This window comes from Silene latifolia, chromosome X (assembly GCF_048544455.1).
Source record: "Silene latifolia isolate original U9 population chromosome X, ASM4854445v1, whole genome shotgun sequence".
NCBI lineage: Eukaryota > Viridiplantae > Streptophyta > Magnoliopsida > Caryophyllales > Caryophyllaceae > Silene > Silene latifolia.
This window is the reverse complement of record NC_133537.1, coordinates 103626650-103645287: the sequence shown is the minus strand read 5'-3', so window position 1 is coordinate 103645287 and position 18638 is coordinate 103626650. Positions and strand designations below refer to the sequence as shown.

Sequence of the window (18638 nt, the reverse complement as noted above, 5' to 3'; positions counted from 1 at the left end):
CAAGAGGTAGACGCCACGACAGTCACTATCAAGAAGTAGACGCCACGGCAGTCACCCCAAGAAGTAGACGCCACGGCAGTCACCCCAAGAGGTAGACGCCACGGCAGTCACTCCAAGAGGTAGACGCCACGACAGTCACTATCAAGAAGTAGACGCCAAGAGGTGAACACAGGGGTACCATTTGTAGAAACTTAAAATTAGGGGTACCATGTGTAATCTATCAAAGTTCAAGGTTATCATGAGAAATTTCCAATATTATAATGATATACTTAATTAAATTTTCATTTAAAAGAGAGAGATATCCGTACCAATAAAACAATAAAGGGGGTATTATTTTTTAATTGTTATTTTATTGCCACGCCATCAAACTTAACGTCTATTTAACAGTCTTTATATTAGGGGGTACCATGGGCAAAAAAATGGAACTTCAAGGATACCATAGGCAGATTCTTAAAAGTAGGGGTAACATGGAAAATCTGACAAAATTAAGGGCTACCACGGGAAATTTCCGTATCTCAATTATGATAAAAAAAAATGAAGAAAAACAACGACAAATATTAATGGAGAGTACTTGATCATATTATTAAATTTAAATATAACTATTAGATATAATGATTAACAATTAACCGTATTCGGTATTCGGAATCTGGTTGAATGTCGAACTAAGTGCAAAAAAGATGGTGTAATTCTGAGTATGTTATTTGTCCCACATTGAAAAACAATGCGGGTTTGATGATATACTACGTATAAATAGTAGAATTGTCCCACATCAGAAAAATCATCTAAGTTTGGTGAATATATTACTTATAAATAGTTGAATTGTCCTATATCGAAACATTAGTATAAGGTGGAGTGATTATATAATTATAAATAAGAGTTAACCCACGTATATATTAATCTTTTATTTTTTTTAAAAGAGATATTTTAATAATATATAAACAAATCATTAGACATAGAATGTAAACATTAAACCCTTATGTTTTTTTTTTACATTATAAATAAGTTAATTACCCCGTTGCAACGCACGGACATTCAAACTAGTATATTATAAATCGTAAATGTTTGTGTTAAAAAATACGAACGCAATTATATTTTATAAAAAAATAAAATTTAAATGATAAATAGAGGTAGCCCGGTGGGGCCGACACCAAACTTAGGTAAATGTAAACTAACAGTACAAATGATAATTATCATAAGTAAATAAAATATTTTGTTTAATTTTTTCCAAGTATACTTAACTCAGTAAATACATTACATTAAATATAAGGTAAAAGTATATATTATTATTATAAGTAAATATTATTTTAAATAAGCTTTTAACATACAAATAACAAAAAAGATACATATTTAGCAAAGAGATGAATGTGTCACAATGGTAATAGCAAGCGATGTCGTGTAGCCTTTTTTATATGGGAAATGATAAATACAACCCACTGGGTTGTATTTAAACATTTAATACCCTTCTATATTTGACATTAGTTTAAAAATTAGAGAGTAAATTACACATAAATCAATACAATTAATGCATATATTAACTATTTATTTTCTCTTTTAGTCATAACCCTTTTTATATTCCATGTTCATTTTTAACATAGACCCTACTTTATACCTGATGATACACCCAAGGCATTGTTGTGAACATCACTGTGATATCTCCATAATTAAGGTCAGAAATTGATTTCTCTTCTCTTCTCTTATAATTTTGATAAATTATTCAATTAACAATATGATTACGGCATTCCCATAGTTTTGCTTCTATACCTTGGATTCTATTTTTGCTTATTTCATGTGTTGCTGTCCAATTGTTCCACCCACCATTGGTTTTGATGTGTGTTTTTTCTGAAATTAAGTAGTTTTGAATCATTTACAGTATTATATTTTGGCATTTGATGATTTACTAATCAAGCATTCAAGTGTGCTGTCTTTTATTTTGCATTAATTTGGGGTTTAATATCAAATGCATATGACATATGAAGCTTGAAGCATAATCTTATGCCTTAATCAATACACATATATACATAATTGCATATGTTCTTGCCTAATTCTCCAATTACATTTGCTGATAGAAGAAATAAGGTCACATTATGCCCTACCTTTTAGGTGTTCTTTGATGAAAATACTTTGATGTGACAAATTATGCTTCTTTTCAATTTTTCATTGACTTGGGTGTATGATGTGGTACGCCAGATGTATCTATGACGCCCTTTTCTTAGGTATGCTTGAGGTTTTCTGGCTTACTAAAAATAGATTAATCGTGATTTCATTACCAGGGTAAAGTGGCGTTTGTGTATATCATTCGTTCTGTTGAAATGTGAACGGACTAATTCACGAGATAATTGAAGACAGTGAGATTCAAATTTATTTGCTGCATGAATGTAGACAACACATGTATGCTAGACGAATTAAAAACATATATCTCAATTGTAGGTCAACTGTAGTGGACTCCTGTACAATGGGGATATGGTGTTTGTTATTGTTGTGAGATGTCTCTCCACCATCGGAGGGAGGGAGGTGTGAGAATTCCATATAAGGTCTTTGAGTGAGATGAGTACTTGGGGACTTCTGCAGTTTGTTGTAGTAGAGTTAGTTAAGATGTCCTTATAATTTTCCCCAACACATTCGCCCTTATACGATCTCCTTTCAAGCCACTAGGACAAGGGCGATGGTGGTGTTGAATTTTTATGTGTGATGAATTTAATATATGATTGTTTATTAGTTCAGGTTGTGGAAGTTGTCTGGGTTGTTGGGAAAGGGTTCACTGATGAAAGGAATTTCAGGGTGTCTAAGTAATGTACTGATATTTCCCTTGCCTGGTAGCGCTCAATTCATTTTTATACAAAATGGATTTTAGCTTATTGTATACGAGAAATTTCGAAAGTTATTGAAAAATATAGTGGTTATTCAATTGAAGTTGTGCTGTGTATCCTCCATCAAGCCACAAATTTTCCACCATACTTTATCACAACTTTTTATAAAAGAAATCCGGACTTCGATTTTAAAACCTATAAGTTTACCTGGCTTTTGTATTATGTTTCACTCCCCTTTTGTTTTTCACTTTTTCTTTTCTCTTTTTTTCGCATTTTTGAGGTGTGCGTTCACCCATGGACGGTTCCAAAGGATGATTCATGTCAGCCGACCCCAAATCATTTGGGGATTAAGGCTCTAATGTTGTTGTTGATGTTGTTGTACTTTATCACAACTTTTGTCTATTGCTTTTATCCCCTCTAATAGTCTGAAATAAATTATTAGCCTGTTTTCTTAACATGCCGGTTATCTGAAATCTATTATCCCGATATATTGTGCTTGTAAAATCTTTCTTTTAAGCAATGATATTCCTAGTAACTCAACTAATTTGTTTGCGAAGTAGAATACCAAATGTCCAATTCATGACTATAGAGGGTAGCTTCTACCTTATATGATCATCATCCAGCTTAAATTTCAGTGTTTATTGGACTGTTTGTTTGGGTTGAAGTTGATTAAAGGATAACTTTTCAACTTTTCTTCTTCCATTGCAAAGTGCAAACTATAGGAAATTAAGAAGGTGAAATTGGTGTCTAGGTCCTCAGGCAAAACAAGGAGCGATAGAATGGCTAACATCAAGCATAAGCTAAGGCTTTCCCCAGCAACTATGTCTTTGTTCTACTTCTCCTTGTTTATGTTGCTAGTAGTAGTGAGCGGTGACACAATAAGAATGAAAACAATCTTAGAAACAAGCGATGAACAACTAAAGGAAGAACCAAAGCCCACAATATGGCCTGAGCAATTCCACTCGGTGCTGGTGATGAATAATACAAAAACCAACGAGCTACAGGTGGTGGATTTATGGTATGATTGGCCCAACAGACGCAACCTCAACCTTATTCAGTACCAGCTTGGGAAGAAGTTGTATGATGTCGAATATGATAATCATACTTCTTACTATTTCACCCGAGACGCTACCCGTGAGTGCCGTACAGTGCATTTTGATGTGGGAATCCTGACTCCTGATTGGCTCCACGGAGCTACCTATTTGGGTCAGGCGAAAGTGGATGGCTTCCTTTGCAATGTTTGGACTAAAGCAGATTTTGTTTGGTACTACGAGGACGTTGTCACTAAGAGACCAGTTAACTGGATTTTCTACACTGGTACAATCTTCAATATTCCCATTTCTGTTTTGTGTCTATTCTTTATATGGCCTTTGATAAACACCACCACCACCACCACCAACAACAACAACAACGTTAAACCAGTGCCTCAAGGGTTTGGCAATTGACAGGGTAAGGGTAAGGCTGTAAAGGTAAGGGTAAGGGTAAGGGAGGATCAGATGTAATTTTGATGTTGTATTGTGAACTATAATTTTGATTCTGTACTGTGATCTAACTTATGGTACATGTTATCAATATAGGGAGATCCTTTCATGTTATGAGCTTTGAGGTGGGTGCGGTGCTGCAAGATTCCGAATGGCAAGCTCCGGTTCACTGCTTTGACAAGAAGCAAAATTCTATACTTGGACTCTCACACCAACTTCTGAAACCTTCAGCTCCTATGGGCTCCTTAATTGACCGGTCTGTATTCCCGTTTGTGTAACCTAGCTGTGGTTCTTTTCCTTGCTAATTCTCGCATATTAGAATAGAGAAGCATGCAACTACTTTTGTTTTTAACTTGAATGTGGTGCTGACTAATCGTTCTATATTATTTATGGCCTTTTGTTCCCTATTCTTGATCTTGTTATAGATAGACAATGATTGTCATGGTTGTGAAGATAAATTAAGTACGCTTTCTGCTCGGCCAGCTAATAAACTTCCCACTTCATTTGCATCTCTGATATCTTGTTGGTTTTGTTGTTGGCTCTTTAGAGTGGCAAAGTATCGATAATGACTATGTTTGAGATAAACTGGACGGTCGAAGGCAAAGAGAAAAATCAACAGTTGAGAGCAAATTGGACATATAAGATACTTTCGAAGAACTTAGTACATATTCATATAGAGATCTGTATGTCACTAATAACTCGAACTCGAAATGTTTTGAATCGATTCATAAAAAAAGGATATTGTATACCTTAGTTCCTTGGGATTGTAGTTCAATTGGCTAGAGCACCCCCATCAAGGCGGAAGCTGAGGTTTTGAGCCCCGTCAGTTCTGACGGATCCAGTAACCAATAAAAGAAAGATCAAGCAAGTATCTCAAGCTTCATTTTAGACCCGGATAATGAAAAATCGTTTTTTCTTATTTTTATTTTCATTTTGAAGGTATAGTGGCAGAAGATGGGAAAAGAAGATGAACATACAGTAACTATCCCTTAGATAATAATAATATTTCCACACCATCCCTTCAATCCCACTCACTGTCCCTTTATCTTCCCTTTACCATCATCGTTTTGCTCCTTTTGTCTTCTGTTTTTAGCTTCATTACTATGGTAGCAATTGCATCCAATACAAATGAGTTCTTTGTGAAGCTAACCAGGCTCTAACTTGGCGCACCATATTTTATATCTGGTCGGTGTTGCTAAAAGGTGATAATTATTCAATATAACAGCATTGCCCTTTGCCGAACTATATAACCTGCTTGTGACAAGGTAGGAGGGTCAATATGCACAAAATTATTTTATATTTATTAATTAAGGTTGGCATTATAGTTTTGCACTCGATCTTGGGTAAAAAGTAAAAACTAGGTTCCATTTACATGGCTTTTCTTACTGTGTAAAAGCTAATATGAGCTCAAGATGGGATCAACTCAAAACCGGCGGGTAATTTGAGACTGTAATTTCAGGCCAAGTCTGGGCTCGGGTCAGAGCTTGTTATATATGTTTTGGTCTACATATTTGCGAAGTTCAATTAATGATTTTGCTTATTATCATCAAATTCATGTATAACATTTATCTACTAGAACAAATTATTCCTCTTCTTCTCCCAATATCTTTTTAACATTTCATCCAGGCCCATGTACTACTAACATGCTTCAGCTTGGAAGGTAACAAGAGACTTGACAAGATCAAACCCAACCCTTATCCCTTGCTGCTGCACATTCCCTAAAATGGACATAGACGATGTTGTTGGAGCAAACGCAAAGCAGAATGTTCCGTCTCCATCCACTGGAATCACATAATTTCTTGCCGGTAATACCAAGCTCTGTGTCCCCCCAAAGAGAAGCTCTACCGCTGGAAACTCAACACTGTCCAGTCCCCTCAGGTCAAAACAGGTGTCAAAAATCGCCACCTCATCCGCTGTCGGTAGATGACTTGTCCCCTGCCTAAACTCATCCCTTAGCAACTCGTACACCCTTGACTCGAGTCGTGTCACAGCTGTCCCAGAGTCTATGATCATTCCGCCACTCCCGTGGTGATCTATTAGGAATGACGTCGCCGGGATCTCTAATACATTCCCCCCTACGCTAAATCCCGTCAACCCTAGGTAGTAAAATGTGTCAAGCATATGATTCCTAACCAATGGCGCGGTAACTGATGGAATATTGCTGTTAGTTTGAGTTGGTTCTGGGTTGGTGTTGGTATTGACCAACTCGAGGGTTGAGGCAGCGCTCGAGTCTCGATCAACTAAGCAATACGAGAAAAAAGACGCGTTAATTTGGGAAGGTAGTGACAATGGCCCACCCCCAAGGCCAAGCAAACCCCCGGCTCCAGCAAAATAACCATCGTTATTATGTCCACAGCCTACTGCTAGGTTACTTATTGATCTACCCCCGTCAAACGTTATTGTTTCAGTGACAAAGTTGCCACTCGTATATGAACCGTCCCCATATGACACCTCGTATAGGCAACGCCCTAGACGACAATCAGAGACGTCTAGGGCGTCACATGACGATGAATTGCATGGAATGGGTTTGAATGTGGAGGATTGTTTCGGGTCAAATATTGGGTTGGATTGTGTGTAGCAATGTGAACATGGCTCACATTGTACCCAACTAATGTCACTTCCCGTGTCTATAATTACGTAGACTTCACGCAATGGTTGACCGACGCCTATCCGGGTGAAGTACTCCCCACTTCCTTGGCTTGTGCCTGAGATGATTGGGGCGCCTAAGTCGGATTTTATTGTCAGGTCGAGTCGGGTTTGGATCGAGCTGACTCGTCTCGAGTCACGGGTTAATTGATTAAAGAGTAGGGATTTATGGTCTTTAGGGTTGTGATTGTTCGGTAAAAGTGAATGACGAGTGTGGAGTTTTAAAGTAAGAGGCCGATTTTGTAATTGGGTGTTAGTGGATGTTTGCATTTTTGGTGACATTTGTTTAAGATAAGATATTGACAAAGCATTAGTTGTTACATTTAGGATTTGTGTTTTGGAGGTTGGAAATAACATTATTCGGGAAGAAACCAAGGGAAATTTTAGAAGACAAGGGAATATTGTAAGAAATATGTATGGAAAGACTAGATAATTGATTTTGCATTCCATTGAATAAAAGAAAACGAGATAGGATTTGAAACAAATGGTTTGCTAATTGGTCTATTGAAATGTATGTAGTTATTTTTATAATGAAATTCAAAAATTCGACCAACTTTAAATGAATGTATAAAAAGGTATATAGGTTGTAAGTTGTTCAAATAAAGTAGGCAAAATGTTTTTGATCGTCGGTAATCTTTCAACATGTCTCCTCTACTTAAAAGAGCATATACATACATATTAGTATTATTATGTCCCCTTTACTACTTAAAAAGAACATATATTATTAGTAGTATTCATGAAATATATGTGATGCCTTCACTCCTCCCAAATCTTGAATAAGTAATTTGAATAAGCGCTCCCCCCCAAAAAAAAAAAAATTGACTAAGCTCATTCATACCTTCTATATCTATTTATCAAAAGCCCGGCAAAAAACTGTGGAGTAAAATGTTTAAAACCACCACATTTAAGGGCGGTAGTGGCGGATTTAGGGGAGTTAGTAGGGGTGCTCGCCTCATTGGACATTGAAAATTTTGAATTTTTAGTTAGAATTTTTGACTTTTTTCGAGATTTACTACTTTACGGCATTACTAATTCGCTTTCGCTGAGATTTTTCGCACTCCCTAAGGGGGAATCCTCGCTCCGGAGGGCGGATTTTATATCGCATTTTATTATATTTATACTTTTACCTTTTAAAGAGCGGATCATGTGCGGGCCAACCTGTTTGGCCCGTCCCATTTGTCTCGTTATTTAAGCAGGCTTGGTCATGCAAACATATTAACATAACGGGTAACGTGCAATAAAAATAAGTCCGCTAAAATTAATTGGTGGGTATGGACTAAAAGAACTGTCCATGGGCTGGCCAACTCAAAAAAATATTTTCCTATTTTTTACATGACAACTTTAATAATTAAAAAAAAAATTGTATATATAACTATAAACTACGGAGTAACTATTTTTTACGTAAATCTAAGCAAAGCGAAGCCAAAAAAAATTGTTCATTAACCTACTTTTTTTCTTGGCAGTAGATAATTAACTTGGAGTCCACGAGGCCCCTAGGCTGCCTATTTTGATGGACGGGCTCGGACAATCAAATTAACCTGCCTACTAAAGACCGTCGACAATTTACTAAATATCGTCGACAATTTTAATGAACTTCCAAAATTGCCCCTCCCTCACACTCCCCCTTATATTTTCCTTATTATTCAAAAACTACCTTTCACACTTCCAAATTTTGAAAAAAAAAACCCGACTCACATAACAACAAAAAACCGTATCAACCGCATCATTTCCGTCATCAAATTCAAACATTCAACAAGGTATGTGATTGTTATTAATATTTTTTTTAGTATTTTCTTAGTTTGTAAATTTGTGACGGAATTAGAACAGATGCCTTTATTGTAGACGGAATTAGGATAGATGCTTTGATTTGAATCGGATTAAGTCGTGTTTTGCCGAAAATCAATCGCAAAATAATAAAAAAAAAAAACGAAAAAAAAAGGCAAACTGGGCTGGGACGAAGAACATTTTCGTCCAGGTCCAGGCCCAGACGAAAATGTTCTTCGTCCATTATGGGTCTTGGACGAAAAACATTTTCGTCTGGGCCTAAATCTGGACGAAAATGTTCTTCGTCCAAGCCCATTTTCTCGTTTTTTTTTCCTTTTGTTTTTGAATTTCTCATTTTTTTTTTTAAAAACTTATTTTTCCGTCTTGTTTTATTATCGTTATAAACTAATAAATTATTAATAATAAACCTCGTCCGTGGCGAACTCGTCGTAAAATTATTTATTTTATTTTTTAAATTTTTAAAAACTTATTTTTCCGTCTTGTTTTGTTAGCGTTAAAAACTAATAAATTATTAATAATAATTCTCGTCCGTGGAGAACTCGTTGTAAATTTATTTATTTTATTTTTTAAATTTTTAAATTTTTTTTTCCGTCTCGTTTTCTTTTCGTAAAATATTAATTAATTATTACTAATAAACCCCGTTCGGGGATATTTTGTTTTATTTTAATTTACTTAAACTTATATTTATAAATTCTTTGTTTTACTAATTTAAGTAATCAATGCGTTTTTATTATTTTTTGAATAGATGGCCGGTGGAGGAAAAGACCGTCACGTTCGAGCTCGAAAGGGGCTCCAGTTTGAGTCTGAGGTTGGAGATGGTAGTACCCAGTCGTGGACTGCGGAGCAGTTGGACGAGGTGGCTCGGTCTAGTGTTGTGATAAGTGAGGAGGAGGCGGGTGATGAGCGAGTGCGTAGGGTGCCCCGTAGACGGGATGAGGAGGGGCATTTTCAGCGGATGTCGGATGGTAGTTCTAGTAGTGTCGTGGCTCCGAAGAAGAAGAAGTCGGGTAAGGTGTCTCTTGGTTGATTTCCGATCGTGTTCCGATGTTTCCCTATGTGATTCCTAGCTTTGGGGGCCACATTGCCAACACCTTATGGCCGACTCCTAATGAGGTCGGTCGACCAGTTTTGACGGGTTACCACTGGTTTGGTAGGACGAGGTTGTTGAGTTGTTGGCAACTACCTTCGGCCGTTCAGACTATTTATGACGGTAGTGGTCTTTCTCACCTATTGGATTCCATGGCCGAGCATTTTAACATGCCCCTTATTTCTGCTTTTGTTGAGAGATGACAACCCGACACCAACAGTTTTCACATGCTTTTTGTGGAGATGTCCATACTCCTTCACGATGTTGCGCAGATCTTAGGTGTTCGGGTTGATGGTAACTGTTGTAAGGTGGAGAGTAAGGACGGGACGTTGGCGGATCCCCTTATGTTTGTTTGTGGCTTCTTTGGGATTTCAGGAAACGAGTTTAGGTTGCCGTTAAACCCTAGTAAGAAGGCCCCTATTTACAAGAGTGGGGGTATATTGGTAGATGCAGTTTGTGACATGGCGGCAGCTAGTTGTGATGTTGTTTTTGCTCAGGGGTTTTTGGCTGCGGTGTTGGGGTCGACACTTTTTGTCGACAAATCAGGTGATAGGTTACGTCCTCAGTTGTTTCCTTTAGTGAATGATACTGATTGTGTACACCACTACGCTTGGGGAGCTGGTGTACTAGCCTTCATGTATCGACAGTTGGGTGTGGCTTCACGTGCTGGTGTGAAGACTATTGGTGGTTGCTTGACTTTGTTGCAATCGTGGATCTATGAGTATTTTCCTATGTTCAGACCCGGTCCACCATCGGTAATTGACCCTACTCAGCCTCGGTCATGTTCTTGGAGATCCGTTGGTCCCTTCGCTCAAAATGCGGAGAAATTGTTGGAGTATCGGAGGTTGTTAGATGGGCTTACTTATGCTTCTATTAGGTGGGATCCGTACGGGCCGCGTCAGGAGGAGTATCATCCTCGTACTCTGTTTGCCGGTTGTGTTCGTTTCATGGACATAACCGAGCCGTACCAGCCTGATCGGTGTTTACGACAGTTTGGGTATGTGCAGATAATACCCAATCCCATTATGAGATTGGTAGCGCATCGTCCTGCTTCGGGGATAGGGTACGAGGTTAGTGTCGGGGCTGCGGTAGCTGATCATCTTTGGGATTGTTGGGAGGATCACTTGGTTCACCTTTCTCGTAGATCGAGACCAGTTAGTTTCCCGGGTGAGACGGTGCCAGATTATGAGGATTGGTATAATGGGAATTCTCACTCGTTGATCATTGATCCCGACCACCATGATGCCCCCGCTGCACTTGATGATTTTGATATTCCTGCCGAGGTAATAATTTTACTTACCGTTGTTGTAATAATTGTTTAATTTTCTTACTGTCGATAATTTTTAAAATGTCTTAGTTATTTTTGTCAATTTGTAGACTGCACGTGCTGTAATGTTTCAGTTTGCCGAAGCCGGAAAGATTGTCGATGACAAGAAACAACTTGCCCATTTCCGCAAGATGATGAAGAACTTCGATCCATTTGTTGAGAGGGCTAGGGAGATACAAAGGCATAAAGGACCTCGTCAAACACCCGGTAATCGTGTTCAGCGTAGAGCAGATGGTGTGTATACTGATAGCGAGGAAGAGGATGATCAGTAGTCGGGGACTAATTTGTGTTTGTTTTCATTTATTTCGTACGTTTTTGAAGACATTCTTTATGTTGGATGATTATGTTAGTTGACTATTTGAACCTTGTTTAATTCAAAACACATGACGGTTTTAAATTCTGAATTTCTTAAATTTCTGGAATACATAGCAACTGATGCAAATTCATACATTTTCTGAAAATACACACTACTTCATGACAATGGCTAACATAAGGAAAACAAAAAAATACAAGATACACTTGAAATAAAACTTCATCATCCTTGACATTTCAGAAATCTCTTTTTTTATACCTATCAGTACTTTCATGACATTTCCACTTGATGCATCATCACCTTCATCTTCACATGCTATCTTCACTTTTTTGTTATTGTCAAATGATCTTCAGTCAACCACCACACAAAATGATCGCAAGGTAAACACTTAAAATACGCTTTCTTTGGATTAGTTACTGAACCGAAAATCTTGATGATAGCGTTTTTGTGACAACGATTGCAACATTGATTCCTAAAATTAAGGCCTTCAATTGGGTGGTTTCCCCACATTGAGGATGATGTCGACATAAGTAGAGAAATGAAGAAGAAAATAGAAGAAGATGAAGATGAGTGAAAAATAGAAGAAGATGAAGATGAGTGAAAAAATACAAGAATATGTAGATGTTTATATAGGAAAAATAACCGTTACAATTTAACAAATAACCGTATAATTCAAATATAACCGTTATAATTCAAAAATAACCGTTATAATTGAAAATTAACCGTTATAATTCAAAAATAACCGTTATAATTCAAAAATAACCGTTATAATTCAAATATAACCGTTATAATTCAAATATAACCGTTATAATTCAAAAATAACCGTTATAATTCAAAATAACCGTTATAATTCAAATATAACCGTTATAATTCAAAATAGCCGTTACAATTCAAAATAGCCGTTATAGTTAATAGCTTATAAATATGCCATTCTATGTCAATTTCAATCACAACATCCAATCCTATTCACTCACTACAATACTAAAATGGTTCTCACAAATACTCAAAAAATCAGAGGTTATCAAGGCAGAATCGATCTAATTGTTCAAAATTTACCAGTTCTAATTTCTCGTCTTGAATTAGTGGTTCCCAGTGCCACTGTATGACACATGCTTGAAGAGCCTCCAATTGGTAGCCTTTGTATAATTTTAACCGGAAACCCGGATCATGTTCTAACTCCAGTAGTTAGAGATGAGGTTGTTTCTGATGAAGCAGTAAACGAGAAGATGTGGGAGTTTCACAGGTTAAGAAGTGATATCTTTACATATTTTGAGCGCATCTTCACCGTGATTGATTACCCAAGACTATCAGACTTATGTGCCGGTAGAGTGCTGAACCTAGGAAATGTTTATCTCTACATCAATGATTTGTTGACTCAATATATGGCTACCCAACCTGAAGAAATTGAGGTTCAAGATCATGAAGAAGATAAGGAATCGTCATCTTCATCATCGGAAGATAATTAAGTTCGATAGTGGTTTAATTATGTTATGTTTTATTTAATATCATTGTATGGGTTTAGGGTTTGAGGTTTGGGTTTGGGGTTTGAGGTTTGGGTTTAGGGTTTAGGGTTTGAGGGTTGGGGTTTAGGGTTTAGGGTTTAGGGTTTAGGGTTTAGAGTTTGGGGTTTGAGGGTTGGGGTTTAGGGTTTAGTTATGTTTTAATTATGTTTTAAGTGGTTTATGTAATGTCGTTGTATTTAAAATTAAGGAATGTTTTAATTAAATTATGTGAAATTATATTTTAAGGATTGTTTTAATTAAATTACGTTTTAAGTCATTTAATTAAATTTCGTTGCATATTAAATTAAATTACCCAAGACATTTAATCGGATAAATAAATTATAAACTACAATAATTGCATAAATAAAATATAAGGTACAATATTCGGATAAAAAAAAAAAGCTAAGATCCGATCTCGAAACTGCGCCATAAAGATAGCTGATGTCGATACATGCCACTATAATGAGCTACGCTTTCATCATGTACCCAACAAGGGGCTATTGGAGGCATAGGTGACAAGGGGCGTACCTGGAGCCTCAGATAGTGATTTCCCGCATGTAATACCCATAAGACACCATATGGGGTACGTACTCCGGTGGGGGCTCGTAAAGGCAAATAAGTATGGCTACCATTCCAATGTCGGTGACCTTCTTGATCGTCCCATGAAGAAATACAACATATCACCCAATTGTACATCGTAGCATAACCATATAGATCGAAACTGTCCATCCAATGACCCGAGCCACACGGTATCTGATCCATAAATGTAATTCTAGCTACCTCCGCATCAAATCTCACTGTGCCATAAATATGATCCCGGTAAAGGGGACTACGGATTTCCCTAAGTAAATATATTCTAGCCATCGTGAAATGAGATTGGTCACCCCGAATAGCATGTGCGAGAACTCGGAAACCACAATGACCGTCTCCGGAAGGATTATACCACGCTTCTAGATACTCGGTAAACCAGAAAGGCAAAAAGTCAAGATAAGGAAAGTACCTCGAATGACCAATAGTGTAGTCTACCTCAAGAGGTGCGCAATGCGATGTGCCGAAACTCCCCGTACTCGTGGTAGCAGTGGTAGACGGTGTACCGGGGCCCGTTTGAGTGGATCAGGGGGTACTAGACGGAGTAAAACGAACCGTCGGAGTGGAACGGGGAGTAGTAGACGGAGTAACAGGAACCGTCGGAGTGGAACGGGGGGTACTAGACGGAGTTCGTTGGGAAGACGCGTTTCTTTGGGGCGTAGCTCTGCGTACTCGAACCCGAACCCGTGCATGCTCAACGGCGGACGGCTCTCTACGAGTTCCCCTACTCGGACGTCCTTTAGGGTTCTCGTTCACCCGAGGCTCGTTTACATCCTCCTCATCCGGATGTATCTGAGAGTAAAGGGCTTCGAACATGGATGATCTCATACTCGGATCTGCATTCTGAATTTCATCGAATAACTCCTCCAATCGATCATCGTCACAAGCCGGCATTGCCTCGAAACCATCGTACTCCAACTTCCTCCAAAATGCATGTAACACATCAACAGGGACCCGAGATCCGTTTCGAGCAATGCGATGAAGTGAAAAAGAACATAACAAACCAAGTGTAGTAGCCTTTACACAACCGCAATCGATCATCAAAGCATCTTCCGTCATCTTGGCACCTCTTTCGAATTCTTCACGCAATTCAATGATGGCATTCTTTGATATTTTATAAGAAAGTCTGGAAAATAATCGCTGAATCCCCATCAACCGCCTCGATCTAGATAACTCCAACGAGTGTCGGATCTCAACATGTTACGTTTCCATCAAATAATGAAACCGAATCCAGATGCTATCAACGGCCAGTTTGCGCTATTCAACCGTCTCTTCAAATTCGCATGAGCCGACTCAACCCGGGATGTAAAAGTGTTCTCAAAATGAGTTATCTTGTTCGTTCTATACTTGGCCCATTTTTCCAAGTGCGGGAACCATTGCCTCTCAATATAAGCCGCCACTCCCGCCCATTGCCTTGCCAAATTGCCCCACGCCACATTAAACTTATCTTCATTCTCCGCCTCGACAACCGCTTCAAACAAGTTACAAGTTATGTGCTTAGCCCAACTATCTCGACCCGTGATATCAAGTGCTTTCGACTCCACGTTAGAATATATATGCCAAAGACATAGCAAGTGAGACGAATCCGGAAAAACAGTGGGAATCGCGTTCAACAAACCCGCCTCCGCATCGAACAATAGCATTAGGTTGAACGACATCATTGAGAAGGGCCTTCAGTTTCCGTAAGACCCACAGGTATCCATCCTCGGACTCATGCTTCACAAGAGCATACGCGATGACAAAGCTCTTCCCGACGGGTGTGACTCCAACCATCTCAACAAGCGGAAGACGGTATAAATTTGTCTTGTACGTGGAATCGATCAGTACCACATAATAGTATGATCGAAACATCTTAACGGCTTCTGGATGAGCCATGAACACGTGGGTTAGCTCATCGGTCTCCTGATCAGTGACCCAATAATGAATGTACTTATGCTGAACCGCAAGTGCTAGCATCTGTTGTGCCGGGTTTCTCCCATCTCTTTCCTCGGCCCATACTTTCTGAGAACGATTGTAGATTTGTCGCCGATTAGGTCTTGACTTTTCCGGATTCCGCTGATGCAAAACCGCACTAATAATTGCCGGTCTAACGTGAGCTCTAACTTGGGCATCGATATAAGCCAACTTCTCTTCATCAAACTTTGCAAAGTATCTGTCGCCGTCACAATACAACGTTAAAGCATGATTATGAAACCCGGATCTCATGACAAGCTTCTACTTATTCTCTTGTAATTCAACAACTTTCATTGAAAATTTGCATTTGCACCACGCGGTAGCCGTGTTACCCCTCATTAAAGATTCGGCATCCTTATTTACGGGACCTCTTCCACCCATCCGACAAACAAAATAATCTTGTCTCAAATTCGTGTTACGACCAACTCTCTTGTTGCTTGCTCTTTTTATACCAAACCCGAGTCGGAGTCCGATCTCATATGCCCAATTAAACGCTTCCATACTTGATACAAAGAACATGGTAGTCGTAAAATGATCTGAGTAATCAAAACCGTCTCCATCGTTATTCACCTGCGCACGCATTTCGATAAATTAGTTAATAATTAATTATTTTCTACGAAACGAGTCGGAAAAAATAAAAAATAAAAAAAATATAATAGAAAGACGGTAATTAATTATTTTAATTGTTTTATACAAAACGAGTCGGAAAAAATAAAGAGAAAAATATAATATAAATACGGTAGTTAATTGTTTTAATTGTTTTATACAAAACGAGTCGGAAAAAATAAAAAATAAAAAAAATATAATACAAACACGAGAATTAATTATTTTAATTGTTTTATACAAAACGAGTCGGAAAAAATTTTAAAAAAAAAATATATATAAGACGGAAACAAAACAAAAGAAAAAAAATACACGAATTGGGCCTGGTCGAAAGGATTTTTCGTCCAAAACCAGGCCTGGACGAAAAATTCTTTCGTCCAAGGCCCATACTGGACGAAAGAATTTTTCGTCCAACACCAGGCCTGGACGAAAATTCTCTCCGTCCAGCCCATTTCGTCTTTTTTTTTTTTTTTTTTTTTTTTTTTTTTCGATTGCATTTTCAACTAAATCCGTCACGAATTCTATCATAATTCCGTCTACAATCAAGGCATCTATCCTAATTCGGGATTCAATCGATAATAAAACATAAATTTTAGACAAAACTAAATCGTAAACTCACCTCGTTACTAGCTTCATTGTTGGAATCATTGTTAAAATCGTTCCCGTTCATGTTGTTAATTACGAATACCGCTCTTTTTTTTTTTTTTTTGAAAAGCCGTCTTTTTTTTTGTTTGAAATATTTTAGTGAGACGGTGACTTGTGTTTTAGTGAGACGGAAATTGCATTTTAGTGAGACGGATATGGAGTTATGTTATGGAGGGCAAACTTGGAAATTTACATTAATTGTCGACGATAATTAGTAAATTGTCGACGATATATAGCAGGACCCTAAACCCGTTATAATGGACACAGATAATAAAATATCCACAGCTCAAATCCGCTAATAATCAACTCTAATCGGATTGCATATTTGCATGCATCAATTGAAACACAAACATGCTGCAGTGCTACGAAGTTTCGGGGGTCATCAAGTGTGTAACATTTCTCGCAAGTCACCATCAGTGTGATCCTTATAGTTTAGATTGATCGCTTAGATTAGTTCTACATGGATTGATAGCATATGTATTAAAATGTGTTTTTTTTTTGTTCAAAGTAACTTGTAGAGTAAATGTCATTCTTGATATTTTGATGAACAATCGTAGGAACCGTTATAGTGGCGAACATAAGACTTTCGATGTGGATTACATTTTTTTGTTATCACTGCTTCTCACGGTGGTGTAGTGTCTTTAATTTAACAGTACATCTCCCTTATGATGTGGTCAAATATAGTAACAGATGATTCAGTATTTCATTCTATATTTCACATTTTTCATTCACCTCTCGGATCACATGTACGTCTCCCACATCGGAGAAATAGAGAAGAGTGATCTAGCTTATAATCCAAGGGGCTACTCCACCCATTAACAATTGGTTTTGGGATGAAACCTCCTTGGACTTGTAAAGTGGACACTCTCTACTCTTCGATGGGCATTGGCTAGGCCCACGTGCGATCTAACATGTTATGAGGCTTTAGGTTTTCTCGACTTAAGCCTTTGAAATTTCTTCTCTGCCGTTTTGATCTCGATCATCATGACGAACTCCGAAATTCCTCAAACCGAAAACAAAACAAATCAAAGTTTCTCTCTTGTTCCAGTAGAAAACTCAGGGTCTAATATTTCTCAGGTTTTTTTCACTGGGGACAATTACGATGAATGGTCTCGTTCGTTCCGTCTTGCTCTTCTTGCAAAGGGCAAGATCGATTACATTGATGGTACCATTTCACGGCCACCCGAAACCGACCCCGATTATAAATCTTAGCGTTCCTCGAATGCGTTGTTGTCCTCTTGGATCTTTAACACCATCAAACCGAAACTCCGGAAGACCATCTCCTGTCGGGATGAAGCGACGCAATTATGGACAGACATTAAACAGTGATTCACGATGGTAAACGATGTCCAAATCTATCAGTTGGAGAGCGACATCATCGCTTGCAAGCAAGGCGCCACAGAGACGGTCATGGCATACTATGACCGCCTCAAGAAATTGTGGGACGATCTCATTGACAGTGATGCGATTCCAACGTTTACGTGCAATCCCTGCCGCTGCAATTTGGCGAGTCTTCTCGATCGTCGTCGCGAAAAAAAATAGGCACGCTCTTTCCTTATGGGTCTTGATAGCCGCTTCTCTGTTTTGCGTTCCCATATTCTTGGTATGGAACCTTTGCCCAATATGAACCAAATTTATAGCCATCCTCTTCAAGAAGAAGGAGTATGCACCACCCTAAACACCTCCTCGCGTGACACTCGTCCCGACCCATGATTTATGCTACTAGTGCTGGCCATGGGGGCCGCAATATGGGGGGGGGGGAGTCGTGACACTTGAACTACTTGCTTTGAGAAACCTGGTAATAATGAGACCGTCAATATAATACCCTCATATACCGAAGTGCCTTACCAAGGACCACTCTAGCATATAAAGGTGCTACCATCTCGGTTGGCCGAGGTATA

The 18638-nt window shown here is 38.3% G+C and overlaps 3 protein-coding genes across 4 annotated transcripts; 1 reads left to right on the top strand and 2 right to left on the bottom strand.

The window, feature by feature from the left end:
• Window positions 1-1571: 1571 nt before the first annotated feature.
• On the top strand, window positions 1572-4779 carry LOC141623499 (uncharacterized protein At4g14100). 2 transcript variants are annotated; one of them, XM_074439600.1, is made up of 3 exons: window positions 1572-1666; window positions 3559-4124; window positions 4385-4779. In XM_074439600.1, the coding sequence occupies exons 2-3, from the start codon at window positions 3587-3589 to the stop codon at window positions 4564-4566; spliced, it is 720 nt and encodes a 239-aa protein (XP_074295701.1). In that variant the 5' UTR covers window positions 1572-1666; window positions 3559-3586; the 3' UTR covers window positions 4567-4779. The 2 variants fall into 2 exon arrangements, with proteins under 2 accessions (XP_074295701.1, XP_074295702.1); XM_074439601.1 differs by having other exon boundaries at window positions 1580-1666; window positions 3518-4124.
• A 789-nt stretch (window positions 4780-5568) lies between these two features.
• Window positions 5569-7427, bottom strand: LOC141623498 (protein ASPARTIC PROTEASE IN GUARD CELL 1-like). Its single transcript, XM_074439599.1, has one exon. The coding sequence runs from the start codon at window positions 7382-7384 to the stop codon at window positions 5927-5929; it is 1458 nt and encodes a 485-aa protein (XP_074295700.1). The 5' UTR covers window positions 7385-7427; the 3' UTR covers window positions 5569-5926.
• Window positions 7428-15081: 7654 nt separating this feature from the next.
• On the bottom strand, window positions 15082-15741 carry LOC141618000 (protein FAR1-RELATED SEQUENCE 3-like). The gene has a single exon (XM_074435123.1). It carries the CDS (start codon window positions 15739-15741, stop codon window positions 15082-15084), a length of 660 nt encoding a protein of 219 aa, XP_074291224.1.
• Between the last annotated feature and the right edge of the window lie 2897 nt (window positions 15742-18638).

Coding starts and splice junctions, on each gene's coding strand:
- LOC141623499 (XM_074439600.1), top strand. CDS start 3,587: ATGGCTAACATCAAGCATAAGCTAAGGCTTTCCCCAGCAACTATGTCT. Junction 4,125..4,384: donor TAACTGGATTTTCTACACTG/GTACAATCTTCA, acceptor TTATCAATATAG/GGAGATCCTTTCATGTTATG.
- LOC141623498 (XM_074439599.1), bottom strand. CDS start 7,384: ATGGAATGCAAAATCAATTATCTAGTCTTTCCATACATATTTCTTACA.
- LOC141618000 (XM_074435123.1), bottom strand. CDS start 15,741: ATGAGATCCGGGTTTCATAATCATGCTTTAACGTTGTATTGTGACGGC.